Raw genomic sequence first — 22,789 nt, forward strand, 5'->3', positions numbered from 1 at the left:
TTGCCAAGTCTCTCAAACACAAAGCCACATTCACACACGGGAAATCATTTACATGTGGTTAAGAAAACAGCAAATTTTCACGTTGGCTTTAATATTTATATTTTACCAAAATTTCCCTGAACTCAGTACTCATTACTAACACTTTTTATAGTATTTACTGCATCTGAAAAATAAAATAAGCAGAAAATATACAGTTGAAGAAAACTGGATGCCAATCTATACAATGATTTACTTTCGGCATGACAGACTTTATTTTGGCACTTTAACAAATATTTTGCTTTACAGCAGTGACAAAATATTTGCCAGAAATTTTCTTTTCCTGGCACGGATATTCCAAGCAGTTGTTATTCTATGAATTGAATTTCACTCTGCTCTGCACAGTTAGAGGTATACCCACTACATCTTTAACCTCTGTAATTGAGGGACATTGTGTGGCTTTAAAAGGTGCTATCACTTCTTTGTAATCACTGTAAAGTGGATTGATTCTGTAAGTGATGGGGTAGGAATTTGAGAATTAAGGCCATTAAGGATTTAAGTAAACACTGTTCAGTGTTGCTTAAAAAAATATTTTTTAAAATGAATTCTGTGGCAATTCCAGGGAATGTTCTCTAAATGAAGTATTCACACTTTATTAAAAGTAAATTATATGTTGGAAAAGTTGCTGTTCTTGCTGTCTTCTTCCTACTTTGGCGGCTCACCGTTTAAAACAAAACTAATGGATAAAACAGAAAACGGAAACGTTCAGTACAGTAAGTACCAGCCAGGTACCCTCATGCCTCCACCTCCTCCTCCTCAGGTTATCACTCTTTCCAATCATTTCAGGCGCAAGCAGTGAGGCCCTCATTTTAACACACAGAGCCTCCCTGCCTCTTCCTCCTTCCCCTAATGTGAGCTATGGTAGTCCATCTATTAGTTCTTCGGTTAAGCTTGAGGAGAGATTTGGAGCACAATTTCAAAAGTAAATCAATCTATAGGCCTAAGCCTTGGATACTGACTATAGGAAAGCCCCCTTCAGATCTTCGGAATTTATAGTCTTAAAAGTTATTTGTAAAAGCAGGCATCTGTCTCAATATTACCATCAGCTATATTACCATCAGCTATTCTATAAAGGTTGCAAACTTCGAAATTCCCTGGCAGCCTTCCAATATGTGTACCCAGACACACACAGGACGATACATTCAGATTTCCTCTGGCCTAGTCAGAAGTGAGTCTGTAATAAACAGCCTCATCAACTTGCTCTTTGGTCTTGATTTACAGACACTGTGGAACACTTAGAAATCAAACCCATGTCATCCTTGAGAGCAGACGGTCGTTAGCAAAGGGGAGATGTACATTTGATCGAAAATGTACAAAATTTATAACAGTGACATTTTCAATATTAGGCCACATGATTTATTCAGTAGTTTTTATGTTCCCAAATTACAATTTATGTCTATTCGTAAGACTACAAAAGTTACCATTAGAATTGTCTGTGCTTATAAAATACCAACTTTTTTTAAACTGTTATATATACTCATTAACACCAGTCTGCGACGAGATACATAGAATCATAGGCACTTCAAAGGCTTAAAAAGACGTTTACAACTTAAATGCATTTTTTAAGAACAAAAACTGATTTTTCTTTAAACCCCTATTCGTACCTTCAAATTGCAAGAAATTAACAAATACAGTGGCCAAAGGAATCTGCAGCAACTTCTTAAAATACTGTTAGCATCTTTGGGTTTGCTGAGGCTTGTCAATAACTCACATCAAATCTTCCCAAAAGAAGATCTGATTAGATAGATATGACTAAACAGTTTTGTAGTAATAATCCAATTTTACACATTAATTTGCTGTTGCAAATCTTCCCAAAGCTACAGGAAATGAAAAATAAAGCAAGTGTAAAATGGATAGCCTGACACTTAAAAATTTATACAAAGTGGAGGTTAAAGTTTACATATTTGAAAATCACATATACACTAAATTACCATTATCTGAATTATTCCAAAGACAAATTGCACCATGACAGCTACAAAAGGCAGAGGATTTGGTTTTGTTTTTAAGGGCACGAGAGGGGAGGGCAGAGGCGAAGAGGGAGACAACAGATAAATTAACAAAGTAAGACCAACTTGGTAAGGTCAATCTGAGACATGCTGACACAAATGAAACAGCTTTCATCTTCGAACCATAGGAGAAAAACAATCATTTCGTATTTGCGCATAAAAGTTTAAACCAATTCCATGAACATCGAAGGTTTTCATAACATAATATTTTGCCACTGCTATTCACAGAACACTGCAGATGTTAAATTTTAATTTTATGTTGTTCTAAAGAAATACATGAAGTTTTAAATACAATGGTATTTTTATCATTAAAGTGCCAGAATGGCTCTTTAATGAAAAAAAAACACAAAAAACAAAGATCTTCATTATTCTACGCAAAAGCTTTATTTTGAAAAGTTCAGTGATCTCATAAATAGAGACACTAAGTCGGAGTTTTACGCATAAAACTCCTTAGTAGGTGCCTTCTGATAAGCAGCACTGGATGGTTTGCGTTCTCCAAGGTCATAGCTTCCTTCATCCTTCTTCCTCATACGATACACCAACAGCAGGATAAGGAAAATTGCAAAGAGAAAGCCGATAACTCCACCAGCAATGACAGCTGAAACACACCGAAAGGAAGATTACTAGAGATTCAAGGGTTGCAGAAATTAGCTTTGTCAAGCCCAACCTATTTACACTTTTATAAAAGGCTTAATTTGAAAATGTCAATTTAAAAAAACTGGATTCAATGAAATAACCAGGTAATTATGCAAATCTGACATTCCTCAGGAAGGTACGAAACTTTCTTTGATTATATTAATAATATCACCCAAAAAACTCAGTAAGAAAAATCTGGCTGCAACCTCAACTAATTCCATACTTTAAAACCACTTTGTCTTTGCAGTACTCAAATCTCATATTCTAATCTTCTAATTGCTTTTTCAATAAAAACATAAAACATAATATAATTGACTTAAACTTTTTAAGAGTAAATATAAAAAAAGCACATAAATTTCTTTCCAATCTTGGATTTGAGATTATCTTTCAAAGATTAGGTGTTCAAAGATCTTGCAAATCTTCCCATTTAAAATCAAATGTTAGCACTTCAGATAAGTTAAAATAAAGACAACATTCTTAAAGCCTTGGGCAATACTCCAAAGAACTTTTCCTTCCCTTAAGTTTAATTTGAAATCAGGGATTACTTGGAGCAAGACTGATTGATCTTCACACCCCACCATCTCCCTATGCCCAGTTGTTCTGGACCAATTCAGATCTCAACTTTCCTCTTCTAAGCTACCAATGGCTGGCCAAGGGGTAAACTGAAAGAACTGGCAGAAAATAAAGACAACATCTGCCTAATCTCTTGCTTTTCATTGTGGAATGAAGGATCCTGAAGACTGTTTCAGTAGAAAGGTGACAGCAAGCTTTGCTATACCTCTGACTATCACTTGGACAAACAGAGGCCTATATAAACATCCTCCCACCTGACCCCTACCTGGCTACTCACCTGCTAGGACTTCTGTTCGTTTAAACAGATTGTCTGAGTGTTTCTCAGTATACACATTTGTATCCTCTTCAGCTGGGTCTATTTTCCTATCCGAGTCAGAGAGGTGAACTTTGTCTTTATCAAATTCTTCAGGTGACTGTTACGGGGAAAAGGGAAAGATTATATTGATTTTTTAAAAATGTGCTGGAAGAAGAAATAATACATTAGTATATTTGAAAGTTCCTTTATTTCAAAGAATGAGTTTAGGAAGTAATTGGAATAATCACTTTGTGTGAAATTTATACCAACAGGTGAGTTCCATGACGGACCCACGTAGTTCGTGGTTTTGTGTAACACGCATCACATGAGCAGGCAAGATGGATAGTTAGTGAGTTTATAATAACACTAATGACATGCTGGGTTGTTTCATTGACATTTCATAAGATCTCTACTTCCTCACCACTCTTCTGACTTCAGGTCACTGTCTCCATATGGATGCTCCAACCCAATAGCATTGCCCCAATTCTTCCCATTCCTTCATCTCTTACGCTGCACAGGGCACTGTGATGACAGCTCCCTTTCAGGCATTCTCTCATGTCCAGCTGGGCTCTTCCTGCTCCCACTCTGTGGGGAGCAGCCCCCCAGCTTACTCTGTAATGCTTCTCTCCACTTAATCTTGCATCTGCAGTGAACCCTGGACTAGGACGTTAGGTTCCTCCCTTGGGTTTTCATATCCACAGCTTTGCTCAGGTTGTTAGCATATCACACCCAAGTTGCTGCATCAATCTCAGAAATGCACGCCTTGGGCAGTTTCCAGTCCACCACTTACTCTCCAGTGACAACCCTGTGAGGCCACCTCCATGGCCTCTTCATCACCAAAACTGATTCTTAACATCTGTGCCTTGGTTCATGCAGTTCTTGTATCCCCAGTCCAAATTTTTCACTTCTTCCACTGTCTATTTCTCCTTAATGAGCCCTCTCTGATCTTTCACCTCACTGTAACCCCAGAACTCTTTACAGTCTACCACACCAACACAGAAATTATCCGTTGCCTAACACTCGGCATCATCACTGGCCATTTTGTGTCAATCACATAAGGTTACACTGAAACCTGAAAATCTGCATCACCTGAAAGACATTAAAAAAAAGCTCTATGCTCACTTTGGCAGCACATACACTGAAACTGGAATGATAAAGATCAGCATGGCCCCTGCACAAGGATGACACGCAAATTTGTGAAGCGTTCCATATTCTTTAGCAGCACAATTCACAAATGCAAAGATGTGGAAACAACCCAAGTGCCCATCAATACATGAGTGGATTAATAAAATGTGGTACTATGTACATTACAGAGTATTACGCAGCCATAAAAAATGGTGAACAAATACCTTTTGTAACAACCTGGATGAAACTGGAGACCATCCTTCTAAGTGAAGTATAGCAAGAATGGAAAAACACACACCACATGTACTATTAAATTGGAACTAAATCATCAACACTCATGTGCACATACGGCAGTAAAATTCAACATAGATCAATCGGGTGGGAAGGGGGAGGAGGGAATGGGTATTCACACCTGACAGGTACAATGCACAATACCTGGGTGATGGACACACTTACAACTATGACTCAAACTGTACAAAAGTAATTCATAACCAAAACGTTTGTACCCCCATAATATTCCGGAAAAAAGAAAAAGGCCCTATGCCTAGAGATTCTATTTAAACTGATCTGGGCGAGGAAACTGACACTGACATTTACTGCTGTTTATTTAGAGTTTTCCTGACAATTAATGGCTTAAGGATCAATGGGCTAGAGAAGTTCAGTTCAAATGAGTGGTCCTTTATCAGGCTGACATTCTTATTGGCCAACACTATTGATGAAAAACACTATCGACTCCACTGGGCTATAAAGACTGTAGACAACAATCCCTACTTTCTACAGCTCTTCCTAAGAGCATCCAACCATTTTCATTAGGACTCCATAAGAGTCTAATGTGCCATGGCCCAGGAAAGCAACTGACTGTTTTCTGAAGGCTGGGGTTCATCCACAATGGCAGCCTGCTACTTAAGTTTAGAGGGTTAAAGGACAAACGAGGACCTCACCTCCTTGGGTTGCCTTAAAGTCACCCTCATTTCTAGGAAGGACCACAAGCTAGACCAGGTGGATCCATCTGAATTCCAGGGTATGTGAAATTAATAGGTCCTTCTCTCTGACTGGGCATCCACTGAAGATGGCATTTAATAAATTACAATAAAGTGTGACTATCTTTCCCACCCCACAAGAAAGCCTGTACGGCCTAAACCTCAACTGTCATGATTTACAAAAAGCAGAAGCCATAGAGAAATGATCCTTTCCCTGTTGCAACAGATGCACCCAAAATTTCACTTTTCTCTATATTACTGTGATAGAAGAAAATATGAAGTCTTCCCAGGCCTTCATGCTCCAAAGTAAAGCAGAAGAGAGAAGCTCACTGGCAGCATTCTGCCTGAGTTTTCTCCATGCTTCTCATGGAATGCCCATCCTTAATTGGCTGCCTGTAGAAGGACAGACAACTCAACAGTTAGAGAATGGATTATCTGGGTTATAATCTAGGAACCTTTCCACTGCTCATTAGCACTGCTTTGCTATGAGGTTAGGAAGCGGAAGAAAAATCTCAAATAGGTGAATACTCAGGTTTGTAATTAGGAAGAGAAGTAAACAAGTTCTGGTGGGACATGAGCTGGACATAAGTAGCTACTGTAATATTAGAGACCGAGTTGAACTTAGATCATCTTTGCTCCACTATTATTACTAATCACACCGTTTCACCTGGGAGTTCCTGAGTCCCTAAAGTCTTTTAAGAAAGTTGACCTCTTCAGTTCCATCTGACTCAGCTTCTTGTCCAGCAGGCAGACATAAGTGTGCATTCCAGGATCTGAGAGCGTGGGGACAGAAGGTCTCCATAGACCTGGAGCCACCCTGCACTAAGAGGTGCACAGGCCTTAAGCTGCTCTGGAGGGAACATTCATTTTTTTAAATCAAAAAGTTTTATTATTTGGAAGCAGAGGCTTAACTAAGAAGAAACCAATCTACATTACAGAACTAATCTGAAATACCTTAACTGTTGTATATACGTGCAAAATGAATTTACAAAAAGGTAGCATGAATGATTAAATGAGGCCCATTTAAGATCTGTCACGTCAAGGTCTGTCTGGCTGTTTGGATGCCATGGAAATGGAATGGAAGATTATGAGTGATGCTCTGCTTAAACAAATAACTCTGTCTTTTATTTATTTTTTAGTCATAAATTTACAACAAACTAGATAGAATATCTATAACAGTGACATTAATGCCACTGTGAGATCCATTTAAAAGCAAAATCTACACTAATGCCATCCTAAAGGCAATGTTTAATTCAGCTGTACCATGTAACTACAAAATGGAAAATTTAATTGCTATTATTATAAATATTATCATTATCAGTGCCTATGACAATGTTCGACACATAATGAATACACTCAATAAATCTCCCATGAATGGATGAACTTTTTACTATTACAACATTGGACACAAATGATAGTAGGAATATGTTTTGGGGATCCTTAATTTCTAAACTTATCTGCCAAACATTTATTTTTTTAAAGTCTTGATCTGATGCAATTACTTCCTCCTTAAAGCCAATTTAAAAAAACTTAAATCAATTTTCAATCCATTGTTGTCAACAAACCAGAACTCTACATCAAATTAGGTTTTTACTTAGGCTACAACTCTTTATCACTAAAAGCCAAAACTCACCCAGAAGAGTTTCTTGCTTCAAGCTAGTGAATCCTAATGGTTGCTGACTACAGGAGATACAGTCATGAGAAGTGGTCAAATAAAAATGTGGTAAAAGTAAAATGCATCTTTCCACGACCATGCTAGATAATTGTGCTGCACACACTGAGGTGTTCAGCCATCCTACCGTCAATTGCACCTGGTACTTTTCATGTCTCCCCTTCTCCCTCCTTCTGTTCATTCAACTTATCCATGGATGGATGGAGCTGCTTCCACACATGGAGCCAGCACATTCTAGGCATGTCTGCCTCAGTCCTCATGGTACTTCTCCTGGCCTTCCTACGACCTGGCTTGTGAAGCTAATTTGCCACCAACAGTTGGGGACCCTTCTTAGTTTTACAGACAGCACTCCAATCTGGAAAGGGCTTGAACTGGCTGCTCCACACCTGCAGAAACCCACCCAACTGTGTCACTCACCATTCTGGCCATGTGCACTGGGAGGATGGAGGAAAAGGAGGAAGAACAAAGGCACTCTGATAAGGGTAGGAAAAGCCCACCTGCATGCCCACCTGCAGAAGGGGTGCTTCCTACTCCAGAGAAGGCCTGTCACTACCTCATGAAACAGTCTTCCATATCGTGTCTGCTGCGAAAGCCCGGCAGCATTATATTTCCAAACAGAAGAGTGAGCTTAAGCAGCATGCTACCCCTGAACTGTCTGCCAAGTCTACCACTGCAGTTATGACTCGTCCTCATTGGTGAATTGACTTGGTCTCTTCTGCTCCACCACATTCAATTAATGTTTATAGACTGCTTACTAGGTCTCAGGTGCCGTGCTACAGGCACTTACATTTAATCATAAGGACCCACAAGAAATGGGCTCAGAAGCTAAGAAACTTGATTGAATTCAAGATTTGAAACTTAGGCCTTCTCCAGCCTTTAACATGCATTTTCCAACTTAAAGGTTTACCTATTAGTGGACTGTCAGCTAATTGCAATATTAACAAGGCCAAAATCATGAGCTCATAGTTTTAATTAGCTAGGAGCTTTGCTCTGTACTAAGGCCAAAGACCTTATTCTTAATAAGTCGGCTCTCAAAACGAAGACATACAGATATACTCAGGTTCATCATTACCACTGAAAGAGGTCAAAGTTCATGTATTACTGACAGTGGGTCTAAGGAGACTTTGAGAAATGACTCATTGAGACTACTACCATCAAGATATGACCCGGAGTCTCCTTATGCCATAACGTTTCAGAATATGTAAAGTTCACAATGGTTTAAACTCAGAACATTTTCTATAAAGTGAAAAAAATGTTCTTGGTTTAAGCCAAATAAACAAGACTTTGTTTCTTAAGAAATTCCTTAAGAAGGGAGCCATATAAAAAATATTCATACATAAGGTAGGCCTGGGGGATAAGTAGGTAAATCCCAAAATGATCACAAAGAGTAAGGAAGAGACACTCAACAACATAATGAAAAGACCATTTATCTTTACACAGTTTTAACTGGGGCATCTTAAAAAGACTGTTGTATACAATCAGAAGAGAAAAGCATTTATGTAACGCAAAACACACCTTTGTCTGAGCAGGTATCTTGTTCTGTATATTCAGTGTTACGGTTTCCACTTTTGGAGCAGCACTAGTGAACGGTATCTTTGGAATTGGTCGAGATGTTGTCAGCTCTGGACTCTCTACGTCCTCATCAGCTCCTGGAAAAATAAGCAAAGATGAGCTGGTTTTTGTGAATCACGACACGGATTTCTCCATTAGCAGGCAATATTGTCTAATGTTGACACTGACAGAGCCACCTTTGGTGCAAACCTTCCTGTGGTCTTCACTGCAATGAAGAAGTGATTTCAAAGGGGATCTCTGGGTAGCCTGGCAATTTTTTCTATAGTATTATCTAAATACTCTCTAGTAGGCTGCTTTTCACTTACATGTTCAATCTCTTCTGCTTGACAAGACTTCTTCCTGCTTACACAGAAACATGCTCCATTTCCATTTTGGGGACGTAACAAACAAAATACAAAAAAGGAAAACTCTCCCATAGCCAAGTCCTCATCTCATGCGAGCACCACCTCTCTCCCCTTTATAGGCACATTTTTCCAGTGCGGGTGGATGCTCACTAGCTCCTGTCCTCACCATCTTCTCCACTCTGTGCTCGACTTCCTTCCAGGTGCGTTTTCTCTGTCATCACACTATTGACACTGTTCTGTTAAGGTCACCAATGTCCTCCACGTCACCATACCCAATGGCATTTTTCAGAGTCATCTTCCTTTAACGGAACTTCCTAGCACCACTGGATGCTATCAACTGCCATCTCCTTCCTGGTATATCCTCTTTCTCTGGGCTTCAATTAACCACCTACATACAGAAGATACCTAAAACTTAAATGTTAGCTTTCACCAGCCCACTCTAAGTAAGGCCCGCATACCCAACGGCCTGACATTTTCAGTAGCATGACTCAGAGGTACGACACACCTCTAACTTGTCCAACAGAGCTCACAAGCCCTCCCTGTCCCTCCACAAACCTGGTCTTCTCCCATGTTACCTCACAGGGACCAGACACTTTTGTTTCTGTATGGCAGAACTCTCACTCCCTCTTCCTTACCTCCACGTTGAGTCCATCACCCAGTCCTGTCAATTTTACCCTCTAAAGCTCTCTCCACTCTAACACCTTCCTACAGCTCCAGGGCTACCACCATAATGCAAGCCACCGTGACCATTCCATGAACCACTGTACCTGCCTTCTTCCTAACAGACCCCTTTCCATCCAGTCCACTGCCCACAAATCGTCTATGACCTCGTCATCCCTGTTTAAAACTCTAACAATGGCCCCCACTGCTCTTGGGATAAATATAAATACCTCAACCCAGTCTGTGTGGTCGGCCTGGCCCAACTTCACAGCTCCCTCGAGCATATCATTGTCGTCTGCTGTGCTCCAGCCATGGTCACGATCCTCCCGCAGAAGTCCTCACCTAGCTAATTCCTAATCCCCATTTCCCCTATCTTGGGGAATTCCTCCCCTCCGTATTACATCAGAGTCCTCTGTTACATGATTTTTATGGTTTCCATCTAATTTTATTTTTTAAAGAGACAGAGTCTCACTCTGTTGCCCAGGCTGGAGTGCAGTGGCTATTCACATATGCGATGTTAGCATACCACAGCCTCGAACTCTTGGACTCAAGCAATCCTCCTGCTTCAGCCTCCTAACTAGCTGTTAAATGGTTTTTAGTACCACCCTTCTTATACTAATTGCATGTATCATAAATTTGTATTGTGAATTTGTGCAAACTGGAAACTCCATAAGGCTAAGAGATTGCATCTGTTTTCCTCTCAGAGTGACTGATATAGTATCTAAGACATAACAGGCTCTGGTCTGGTATCTGTTCAATAAGTAACTTTCTACCTGGGCAATTTTTTTTTTTTTGGCCTTTTCACCAGAATAGCATTTGAGAATTTCTGACATTCAAATACAACATTCTTTTTAAGTTGATCATTTGTCAAATTTGTAACAACTCAAACAAACTCAAACTCTGTAACTCAAACTAACCTGCTTCCTCAGATAAGAATGAATACCCATAAATTCCTCAAACAAAAGAAAATAGATAAGTTCAGGAAGTAAGAGGTAACATGCTGGAAACAAGGCAATGGCTATGGCTCATTTAATATGTCAACTGCCTCCTTTAACTCTAGAACATATATACTCACTATTATGGAGAAGAAATGGCAGGGCATATCGGAATAAATACAGGTTTGGCAACCAACCAACCTACTACTGGTTCTGGCATTTATTAGCTTTGTAATCTTGGGAAAGTGACATTTGAGTCTTTGTATATTCATCTTTAAAATGGGGACAATAATAACCAACCCACAGAGGCGCATGTATGTCACATATATATGTGTGTGTATATTTCTCACAGAGAAGATATATATTTGAAAGCATTCTAAATACATAAAATGTTAATATAAATATGGGTCATTACTAATGATTATTCCAGAAGCATAGTGTTCTTTTCTATCAGGCTACCTTGATTATGCATCAATTTTTACACATAACATGCTTTATTTTATTTGTTCCTACAGTGAATCATTTTCTTACAAAGAATAAAACTTCAATGAGAAATGAAAAATTTCAATTAAGGGCTTTCAAGACCCCCTTGTTTCACAGGAGTTACAAATATGAGTGAGTCATCAAACTAGGCATGGGGAGAATCAGAGAGGAGGTGGTTTATAAGGTAGAAAAGCCCCTCCAGCTAGCATTTTTTAAGTTAGAGACAGATGAGTAATCTGCCTCAGGTGGCTGTGCTGTTTTCATTATCTTTATTAAAAAGATTAACCCTCTTGCCCAGACCAGAAGCCTGATTACCTCTCCCCTCATCCCTGACTTTCAGCTCCCACTGTTCTGTCTGTCTGAAATACACCACCCAAAGCCTGTTTCCACCCGGGGTACTCCTACTTGTACTACCACCTCCAGCGTCAGTGCCTGAAGCCTTCCTTGATCTATCCCGGAACTGTTTCTATTTCTCTGTTATCACTGCTCATTGTATCTTCTTTTTTTTAAAAAAATAACATTTTCTTCTACTTATGATATGGTGTGAATGTTGGCATCCAGCAAAAAACCGTATGTCAAAACCTAATCCGTAATGCAATAGTATTAAGAAGGGCCTTTAGGAGGTGATTAAGTCATGAGGGCGGAACACTCGTGAATGGACTTAGTGTCCTTGTAAAAGAGGCTTGAGAGAGCCTGTCTGCCCCTTCCCACTATCTGAGGACGCGGCAAGAAAGCACCATGTATGAGGCAGAGGGCAAGCCCTCACCAGACCCCGAATCTGCTGGTGCCTTGATCTTTGACTTCCCAGGCTCCAAAACTGAAACCAATAAATTTATGCTGTTTATAAATTACCCAGTCTAAAGTATTTTGTTATAGTAGGCTGAATGGATTAAAACAACTTATTAAAAAAAACATGTTTTATAAAAAAAAAAAAAAAAGAATACATTTTTATGAATGACATTTGGAAACACAGAAAATACATAAAGGAATAAATAGAATTATCCCACCACCAGAGAAAATACTGTTAGATTTTATTTACTGAAGTGTTCCTAGAAAGGTGCCTGTTCCCCCATGTAGTGAGTGGTTAATAAATACTTGTTCAATGAACAAATAAATATCCTCTGTATCTTCTCATCTTCTAATGAGTTTTTCACTTTTGTCAGGATAATTCTACTCTTCAAGAACTCTTTTGTGCTCTCAGAATGTTCCTGTTTTATAGTATCCTGTTCTTGTTCCACTGTTAAAGCATCTTCTTTTCTCTCCAAATTTAGTAAGTTTTTCTATAAATTCTCTTCTTTCTGTTTCTGTCCTCTCCCAATTTTTGATTTGGGGAAGGTCTCTCTCTTTGATTTACAAGTTTTTCCTCAATGTCTGGGGGGGTCTTGGTTGTCTTTTCACATTTAAGATGGAAACACTGAAAAGCTGACTAGAAGCTCTGAGCACACAGGAGAGGTTTGCCAGAGGTGGGCATCATCGGTTAAGATAGAGCTGTGTGTTTTACTGCAGAGCTCCCAATGCCACTATCTTTGCATTGTTTATATTGAGTTGGTCCAATGCCGCAGCAGAGAGCCTCCCAGCCCCCTACAGAGGGGAAAGGACAGATGGCCTATGTTCTAGGAGCTGACTGAGAGAAACTGGGGATAGCTCAGCATCAAATAACGCTTAATCTAAGAACTTATCCCTCCCATCCGTTGCCGAAATACCCCAGTCCAAAGGCCCTGTGTTTTGTCCTCTCCAGATAATAAACCTCCAGTTTTCCACTGAGGTCAGGGAACATGAGTCTCTTTGCTGTGTGATGGAGGAAAGGAATCAGAAGAAGATCTATGTGCTTCTTAAATGGACTTCCAACCAATTATCCTGAGTCTAGAACCACTTCCACCCTCTCCTTGGTGCCACCAATTCCTGGGCCCCCACAGATTCTGCTGTGTTAACTGAACTGCTTGCTAACTGTCCCCACTGCTGGCTAACTCGGCCTTCTCAAGTTGGTCAAGCCTGTTACTATTAATGCTAGTTCATCTGCTTCCCAGCTTTCAAAATGCTGTGGCTTTTGTCTCCTTTACTGCTTTGTTTGCCCTTGTGAGTTTATGCCCCAATCCTTTTATTGTCAGTTTAGTCAGGTATTGGAAGGTAGTTGTGCTCAATCTGCCATCTTTACCAAAGGCGTATATTTAACTCTTAAATTTTTGTTGTACAGCACTTTCCCATGTTATGATACATGGTGTTATAATCATTATTGCTCATTTCTACATTTTTCTCATTAGACTCTTGGCCACCTAAGGATAGGGACCAAAGTCTTTCCCATCTCTGTGTCCCAAGAGCACAGCATAGTGTGTGTAAATGCCTATGGAGGTTTTCATGCGCTAAGGCCCATACTCGAGCCCACATGTGTAACATGGCCTCACTCCTCGAAGACCCATCTAGGCCTTTAGCCATTCTCCTCCAGTCCATTTGCTTTTCTACTGGATGGCTTGATAGGATTTGGGACAGATGGTACATTGGCCAAAAACCTGAGGTGTCTCTAGCTGGGACTGGGCATCAGCTAGGCAAGGCCTCGATTCTAGAATGGGGTTTTATGACACAAGGAGGCAGCACAGCAAAGGCCTGAAGAGAACCAACTCCCTGGTCCCTATCCCAGCTCCAGTACTTTCTAACAGTGTGACCTGAAGCAAGTTACTTAATCTCTCTGTGCCTCAGGTTTTCTCATGTGAAAAATGGAAATAATAATATCTATCCTTACAAGGCTGTTATAAGGATTGGCACAGTGCCTGACACATAGTAAGTGCTTCGCAAAGTTTACTCACAAGTACTGCTACCCTTAAGTGGAAAAACAACATCCTCATCTCAGCACAAGGTGGTTTCCAAAGTTAAGAATGATGCTATTCTACTTTTTCACAGAAGTGATCTGCCTATGGCTAGAACCACAGCAGAAGCAACAGGGCCGAGTTTAAGCCTCAGTGTTATCTATTTGATTAGTGGGTTCAGGATTTGAGATGACTCACTCCAATTCTCTTTCACCTGGATGGAAAGAAAAACGCAGGGGAGGACCGTGTACCTGTTTTAAATTAAACTGAGGGGCGATCTTGGCAGAAGTCAACAAAATGACTTGGACAACTTCTACAGATCCCTAACAACTTTTGGATGCTAAGATCTGTGAAATGGGGACAAAAAAAGCACCCATATTTATTACTTCCTGGGACATTTTGAAGATGATGGTTACAAAGCAGTTTTGAGGTGCTAAAAAGAAAAAAGAGGTGCCATGAGTGAAAGATATTTATAGAGTTGTGGGCTACGGAGAACAACTCTTTTCACACTCATTCTGCGTGTGTGATATATATCACTCTCCCAAGAATAACTAGAGTTATTTTTACAGAAGGATTGCATTGTAAGCTCATCGTTACTAGGTCAGCCAGCACCTCTTGTCTTTGTCAGACTTACTGTTTTCCAACTTAAAACATTCACTTTTATATGACTAGATCTAGCTGATTTTAATTTGTTTTGGGTCATTCTGAAGCCCAGGCAAATCTGATTGTCAGAAAATCTACATTCAGCGTAACTTTTACCATCTGTTGAATCTACAAAAACCCTAAGTAAGAAAGGTCTGAATAAGACTTCCCTAGCATGCTGTTAGCCACAAATTCCTGACTTGCCCATATATGTGGACAAGCTCTTCCTTTTTCTCAGCTTCTTCAGGGCTGTTTCTAGCACAGGTAGATTGCAAATGTGGCTAGAATCCTTTATTCCTCCTTGTGTCCACATTCGCCGCCATGTGACTTTATAGCGCCTTCCATTAAGAGGTGGAGTCCATTCTGGCCCTCTGACTTGCTTTGACCAGTGAAATCTGGTAGAAGTGATGCTGCGCCAAGTTCTAAACCTTGGCCGCAAGAGCCTTTGCACACTTTTGCTGGCTATTTTGGGATCTGTGCCTCCTACCTGTGAACAAACGGCTGGCCTACTGGACCATGAGAGACCATGCAGACCAGAGCCAAGCCTGCTCAGCTGTCCCAGAGATATGAGAGCCCAAAAGCTGCCTACCCAACTTGAAGCTGACCGCTGACATGTGAGGGAGCCCAGAGAGCCCAGCCTAAACTGCCAACCTACAGAATAATGAGTTAAATGAATGACTGTTGCTTTACGCCACTAAGTTTTGGGGTGGTATGTTATACAGCATTACAGAGGTAATAGATAACTAATATACCAGGGCCACTGAGGATGTCACTATGCAATCGTTTTAGTTGGCTGGCTGCTACATTTTCCATCCTACTTTTGAGCAACACACTAGGAATCAAAAAGTATAACTTCTTGTTCTCATCTATAATCTTTAACATAGGGTAGGTGGTTTTATGAAACCACTATTTGAGGGATTTCTTTAAGGGTGGTGTCCATGACATCTCTCTGAAAGTCTTAATAATAAAACTGACACATCACTCTAAGAGCTTTAGATGTGACAACTCCTTTGAATCCTCACAACAAATCTGTGTGGTAAGGACGAGTATTACTTTCCATCTTATAAACTAGGAAACTGAGGCTCAACAAAGTCAAATTCCCAAGATCTCACAGGTTAAGTGGTAGAGAGCCAGAATTTGCACCCAGGCACTCTGACTCCAAAGATCACACTCTCAGCCACTGTGCATCCTGCCTGTTTCCTTGAAGTAAGCACAGCAAAACACGTGTGTATACACACGCGTGGAGAATGAAGTCCAGTGTTTAGAAGCAGCTGGCCTCACCTGAGCCAGACGCAGAAGCATAGTCGTCATCGTCAATAGGATACACTCCCGAAGCGTCTTCAATGGAGCTGTTGTCAAGGTACATGTCTTTATCAGACGTCAGCTCTGCTCTCTGAGAGAGGAAAAAACAAGGGATTCAGGATGGTAAGAGATTAACAAGCATGCTTATTTATCTTACTGTTCAGGTTTATACCGCGGTGACTAGAATTGACCACAGTTATCCTCAGGACACCTTGATGACCTGCATTAAATCAAGGGCTGACCACAGAATAATGCCACCGAGGGAAGCCTATGCAGCTTAAACCAGCAGAATGAAGACAGCTTGGAGATCTAAGAACCCATCTTGGGCTTATTTCGTTACATTCCACTAAACTCGTTTCAGCTGTCCCAATGCTGTTATAAGCCATCGCAGGTATTCTCTTTGTCACAAGGTCACTCTCTTACTGGAAAGGCCACAAAACACTTAAGACTTTCTTGGGGATACATACAAAGATATTACTGCGCTTAGGTTAAAAAATCACCCAGGGATCCATCCAGGCCCACTGAATGCTTGCAGGCCTGGCTGGGCTCAGAGCTTTATTGCTACAGACAGTGCTGCCTGGTGCCCCAGCCATGCAGAGCTCTGTGCTACAGCCCAGGTTCGTGCTGATGCCAGACCCGGCGCCCCATGGAGAGTAGCGCCCACGAGGCTCACCCGACGTGGGTGAAAGCCATGGCGTGCCTGCTTCCAGGGCTCATCGGCTTACAGAGCCTTAATGACAAATACAGATAAACCCACATGAGCACATTCTTTTTATATTACTGGCACTTGGTAACAGCAAATCACACGCTTAATATGTAGAGGGATCAGTCACTAAGTAGACCAGTTCCACAGCTTCTTAGCTCTTCAATAAGAATTTAGTATTAAAATTCAACCTAATCCTGCCAAAAGAGGAACTTGCATGAACTGGAGACAGAGTATAGGTATAAGTTTTGAAAAAATGCTTTGAAGTAAATTGATATTTTACCACCACTATCTCCCAAAAGCCCAGAAACAAATAAAGCAGACGGGCAGCTTCTAAACGATGCTTGTGTTTGGAAACAGGCAACACTCATTATTGTCCTATTTTAAAAATCAAATTGAATGTTTGTTCCTAACAGAAATTATAAAACACGTTTCCCTTACTTTGTTGGCTTTCATTAAATTTCCTTCTAAAATAAAACTTTCTGTTCCAGCAGTCACTGTGATTGGAACCTTCCTCAGAGGACAGACAGGTCCCACCTCCATAACAGTACCACTTTATTTTCTCAAGTTTCAGCCCACATTCTCCACCAGGCCCCCGTGCCAACTGACAGAAAAGTATGGGAATCTATTTCGTTTGAGCTATCACACCAGCAGATTCTGAGGACTGAAACCTTAGGGACTCGTGTTCCAGTGGCCTGGCTTACCGGCATCAGGTGACCACCCTAAGCCCAGAGTGTGCTGGAACTTTTCTGCTAGAATGGTCAGAGCTTAACTCTGCAATCTGAGGCCATCCTGCATTACACTGGTTTTACCATTCCAGACTGTAATTGACACGGTCAAGCTTGCAGACCGTGTCAGGAGCCCCTCGCTCCACAGCTCTGTCATCATCTGACCCCTATTAGACTCTCAGATCCTCGGAGAGTGAAGCCTCTCTCTCCTAATCACAATGCCTGGCACATAGTAGGTGCTCAGTAAACACCACTTGGATTGAACCACTGCTTGTGCTCCTACGTAAAAGCCATTCTTAGTCCTGCTTGTATTAAAGTTTATCCTGTTAACTTCATCTGGAGGACCCTCTGGTTTCCTCTCTCAAATCCTGTCTACTATGCAACAGGCTCTGACTTCTCCAGCTCATGTGTCCCCTAGATATAAACTGTACTATTTTAGGATTCTGTAGGATAGGAACAGTTGAAAACAAACTCTCATGGAAAATTGTTCCATGTATTAATATATTTGTCTTGCCCCTCTGCAGAGTACAACTCATTGAAGGCAGGTCTCAAATGACCCATGTGTGCTCTCTGCCCTCTCAAAGTTCACGGGTACTCAATAAATATTTGTTGACTAAGATTACTTAAACCAAATTGGCCTTGGACTCCGGTTTCACAGTTAACACATGTGACAAGGCCTCCAGGATTCCTATAGTTAAAATCTCACAATTGTAAGCCTGAGAGATCATCTGCCCCAAACCTCTCATCCCTTGAGCTATATCTACTTAAGCAACCTAGAGTCTTGAGAGTAAGCAATAGATTCCCTTTACATATTAGAAACTTGTCTCCCTTTTCTTAAGATTGAATGACATTCATTTTCCTCTTGGCTCTGTCAAAGAAGTTTTTTTTTTTTTTTTGAGACAGAGTCTCGCTTTGTTGCCTGGGCTAGAGTGAGCGCCATGGCGTCAGCCTAGCTCACAGCAACCTCAAACTCCTGGGCTCAAGCAGTCCTTCTGCTTCAGCCTCCCGAGTAGCTGGGACCACAGGCATGAGCCACCATGCCCGGCTAATTTTTTTTTTTCTATATATATATATTTTTAGTTGTCCAGATCATTTCTTTCTATTTTTTTTTAGTAGAGACGGGGTCTCGCTCTTGCTCAGGCTGGTCTCGAACTCCTGACCTTGAGCGATCCACCCGCCTCAGCCTCCCAGAGTGCTAGGATTACAGGCGTGAGCCACCGCGCCGGCCCCTGTCAAAGAAGTTTGATGTGGCAAGGGTAATACTGAGATATTTAATCCCCATGTGTAAACTGAACTTCTAACTCATTAGATAATACAGTTGTCTGAACTGACACATCTGTCACACAAACAGGCAGAGGGGCCAAAAATGTCTCCCAGAGAACTGTAGCCACCTCACTGTTCAGCCACACTGGGCAGCCTGAGAAGCCAACGGACTTCCCTGGGACAACCGGCTCCTCAGGACAATCGTCAGGCATATTACTACAAGACCTGGGGCGGAGGTCGGGGCGTGTCTAGAGAAGCCAGCTTACCCTCGGCCACTCGTGGTTTGAGGGCTCCAGGATGGTCCTGGGGCAGACTGGATGTTCCGTGTGTTTGAAGGCAGCTAAAAGTCTTTGTTTCTCTGTCAGCCAGTGTGCTGAAAATAATTTTGACATCATACTAAAAGTTTTCTCCCACTCTGATTTCAGGGGTACCAAGAACATAAGAGAAACCACCAAAATCCTTTCTTCCAATTTAATAATAAGCCAGGCCCTTTTCACTCTGTAGCACAGAATGCTCAAAAAATATCTCCATTGTCTTTCCCTGGAAAAAAAAACACCTTTTCAAACATGACAAATTCCTTTTATGAAGATTCCACACTCTGTGCTGAAAGTACTTTTGCAGTTAACGTGTGTGGAGAGGAAAATGGATTATGCACCAACGTTCCCTCGGAAACAAGAAGATGTGGTTCTCTTCACGGCCATCAAAAGGGGTGACTCAAAACTATTGATTTTATACCTGGCCAAATGTGACTCACTTAGCAGAAAACCCTGGGACACACTCTGCACACTCACTTGCTCAATGGGCCAGAGCCACTGGACGAAAGTAAACTGGAAGGAAACGCAGAAGCACACAGCAGAGGTCCAAAGCCGCAGCCTGAGTGCAGGGTTTCATAACGAGGGTGTTTGGTTTGGGAATGACCACCGCTATGAGGCAGTGCCAATACTGTTAGCTAACATGGTCCATAGTACGAGCTGGAAGAAAAACAAAGCTGGTCTTTCAGACCTTTCCCTCTGGCTGATGCAAGACGTGAATGCAGGAGAGCAAAGGGAAGCTGTGGAAAGCAACAAGGTACAATGAAGAGGAAAATCTGCCACAGACAGAGATAGAAGGTTCCACTCAAGGCCATGTTCAGCCAGGGAAACTGAAGCACTACTTTGCCTCCACAGACTAAATTTTCAGAGGAGAATGCACTTCTGGCTCAGTCTTCTATACCCACGATACCTAGAAGGCAGGCAAGATACATACTTGTCTCTAACTCTGTCCCTCCTTCTCTAGGCCCCCTATGTCAACAACCTCATCGTATTGGGCCTGGACCATTACTAAGGCCTCTGGACTTGGTCCCTGCCCAAGTCTTTGTCTTTGAAGCCATTCTCTGCAAAGGGATCATTGTGAAACACAATCATATCACTACCCTGCTAAAAACCTTTTACTGGCGCCTTGTCACCTATAGGATGACATAAAAATTCCTCTGCTTGGAAGGAAGTTCTTTTACCATATGGCCTCACCTGCAGCTCCAGTGTCAGCTGCTGCTACTTGCTCCACCCAAGCCCTAGGCTCCAAGACAAAAAGCATCGCAAAGAGCCATGATGACACCAATTTCCGTCATATAAAACTCCTAAGGGGAAATAAACTCCTTTAAGGATGGAAAACTGAGGAAAGCACTGGTGATCAGGGTCTTCCGTACTTGATGATAGAAACTAGATTTTGATAAAAGGATTCAGCCCGAACTTATGATATTTATAATAAAAATGACAAGAGAAAATGTTGATTTGATGCATAAAGGATCAAGTGTACCAGTCTTGGTTTTAGGGAGAAACATCGCCAATCTGTCCATTTTCTTGGCAAAGACAATTTGTGTGACAGCAACTGGACAAATCGACTTTGTTGATTTTTCTTGGGGAGGTAAAGCCTACATTGAACAAATACCATGTTTCAAACCGCCAGTGCAGAAATCTGTTATTTAGAAATCCAAGGTCTTCCTGGAAACATACAGCCTTACCTACTGAGTGAATGTCCTCCAAATGCTGTAAACTAGTGCAACTGACACAGTGATCATCGAAGTAATTAAAGCTCAAAGCAATAGGTGTTTAAACTTTATGGTTTAAACTTGGGTAAACAAAATCGGAAAGGACAAAACCTAACCATTTATGGATACCCCAACTCCCAGACCCAACTTTCAGAACATTAGCCTTTGAACACAAAAATAAAGTATCCATGTGGCCTAATAATACATCTCTGTATCACATCAGAAACAAGTACCTAGATGATAGCTCATAGTTTTAGGATAAAGGCACATCCAGCCCTAATTTAGACTCAAATGCATATTAACTTTTATGGTGATTACAAAGCGCCAAACAGGCTGTAACTTTAGCTTATCTTTCCATAGGTGACTTAGTAAACTATTTTATTACTAGCTAACACACACTGTAAGGGAAATAATAATTAGCTAAAAATCTCTCTCACCCACACAATCATTCAGGGATGACATACCTGTGGGTAAGCTGAACTTGCCAATTCTGGCTTAGGTATGGCCCAAAGGAATATATAATTTTAGAGCTTGACTGGACACTATAGGCACCAAGATCATCTATTTATTTCAAAAATGAAGAAACAGACCACTATCGCAGCAAAGTAGCTCAAAATCATCTGGTTCAGCTGGTGGCCAAACTGGAACCCATACCTCTTGACACCCAATTCTGGGCTCTTTCTGATGCACCGTAATGCCCCACAACATGACTGACATCAGACCATTCAGCCTCGGGTTCAAAAGGATTAGCTGTAGCTAACTGTTAAGTGTTTATTATGTACCAGGCATTTTGTGCTAAGCATTTTATAAGCATTGGCTCATCTAATCATCTTGACAATCTCCAGTACAGACCAAAGAACTGACGCTTGCTTGGAGTCAGACAGCTCAGAAGTGTTGAGTCTGGACTTCGAAGTGTGTACCACTGAGAATGTTCAACATGCTGTGTCTGTCTCCTCCCCTCTCTGTTCCTGTGATTCACACATAATCATAACAAAGGCCCTGAGAAGAACTGCAATAAAGAACCATGTTGAACTGTGCTTAATCCAGTGGTTTCAAACTTTGACCATGGAAATTCTTCCCCCAGAATATCTACTTAACATCATTCAGACCTAACATTCTTGGCATCACAGATGGGGAAAAAAAAAATCGCATCAACAGTTCAGAGTTCTGGTTTAACCGTTTCTTCTCTGTATAATGTCCTACAAATTTCCTACATGGAGGATACCTGGAACCATGTACACTAATTGCGATTCATTAATTTTTAGTAACACCTTCATCTCCAGCAAGCAGGTGCCCCATCCAAACTAAAAATGTAACAGAAAGAAAGAAGCCTATGTTTATTGTTAGAAAAAGATACGGCTGTCCTTAAACACATTAGACATGGCTGAGTTATAAGCATATACTGTTGTCTTTACAAACATGTTTTTTTTTTTTTTATTCTTTCTATAGAGTTTGACAACATATACAAGCACTTGTCTTAAGGGTACGTTTATAGAGAACTATCTGGTACCTAATAACTTCCCAGGCTTGTCTTACTATCCTGTATATACTACATACAAATCATCCATGGAAAAAAGCTAAGGTCAAAAGTGAGGTCACACATGAAAGAAAATTCTTAAATATCCCTCCTTAAGAAATTCTTAAGCAAGGTCTTTAGTTCAGAACTGCCGCAAACATCTATTATAGTCCTTAATTAGTTATATAGAAAGTTAATGTCTTTTAAGAAATACTTCAACATATATTCCACAAAGTGGGGAATAAATTTAAATGATTTACCCATGATATTAGGAAAATAAACCCACTTCTGAAAAATAAAAATCGGGTTATACAGGTAGAATCACATTAGGATATGAAGTGTGAACCACAAGGATGACTAGGCTGGTCATAAGAATGTCAAATTATAAGGCAACTTTGGAGAAATTTCACAAGCTCCATGAAGCTTTTGAAATGACCCAGGGCCTGGGAGATGACAGAATTCCTACTGTATTTATTTACAGTCCTTCGGGT

The 22,789-nt window shown here is 40.9% G+C and overlaps 1 protein-coding gene across 1 annotated transcript in view; it reads right to left on the reverse strand.

Moving 5' to 3' along the window:
• Window positions 1-227: 227 nt before the first annotated feature.
• Window positions 228-22,789, reverse strand: part of SDC2 (syndecan 2) — a 105,364-nt gene continuing 82,802 nt past the window's right edge. Inside the window, exons 2-5 of the mRNA XM_012643619.1 lie at window positions 16,042-16,153; window positions 8,839-8,972; window positions 3,529-3,664; window positions 228-2,640 (exon numbers count right to left, since the gene is read on the reverse strand). Coding sequence (XP_012499073.1) covers window positions 2,477-2,640; window positions 3,529-3,664; window positions 8,839-8,972; window positions 16,042-16,153 — 546 coding nt within the window. The 3' untranslated portion in view covers window positions 228-2,476. The remainder of the gene's footprint in view (window positions 2,641-3,528; window positions 3,665-8,838; window positions 8,973-16,041; window positions 16,154-22,789) is intronic.

The sequence above is a fragment of the Propithecus coquereli genome, unplaced genomic scaffold (genome assembly GCF_000956105.1).
Source record: "Propithecus coquereli isolate 6110/MARCELLA unplaced genomic scaffold, Pcoq_1.0 Scaffold2, whole genome shotgun sequence".
Taxonomy (NCBI): Eukaryota; Metazoa; Chordata; class Mammalia; order Primates; family Indriidae; genus Propithecus; species Propithecus coquereli.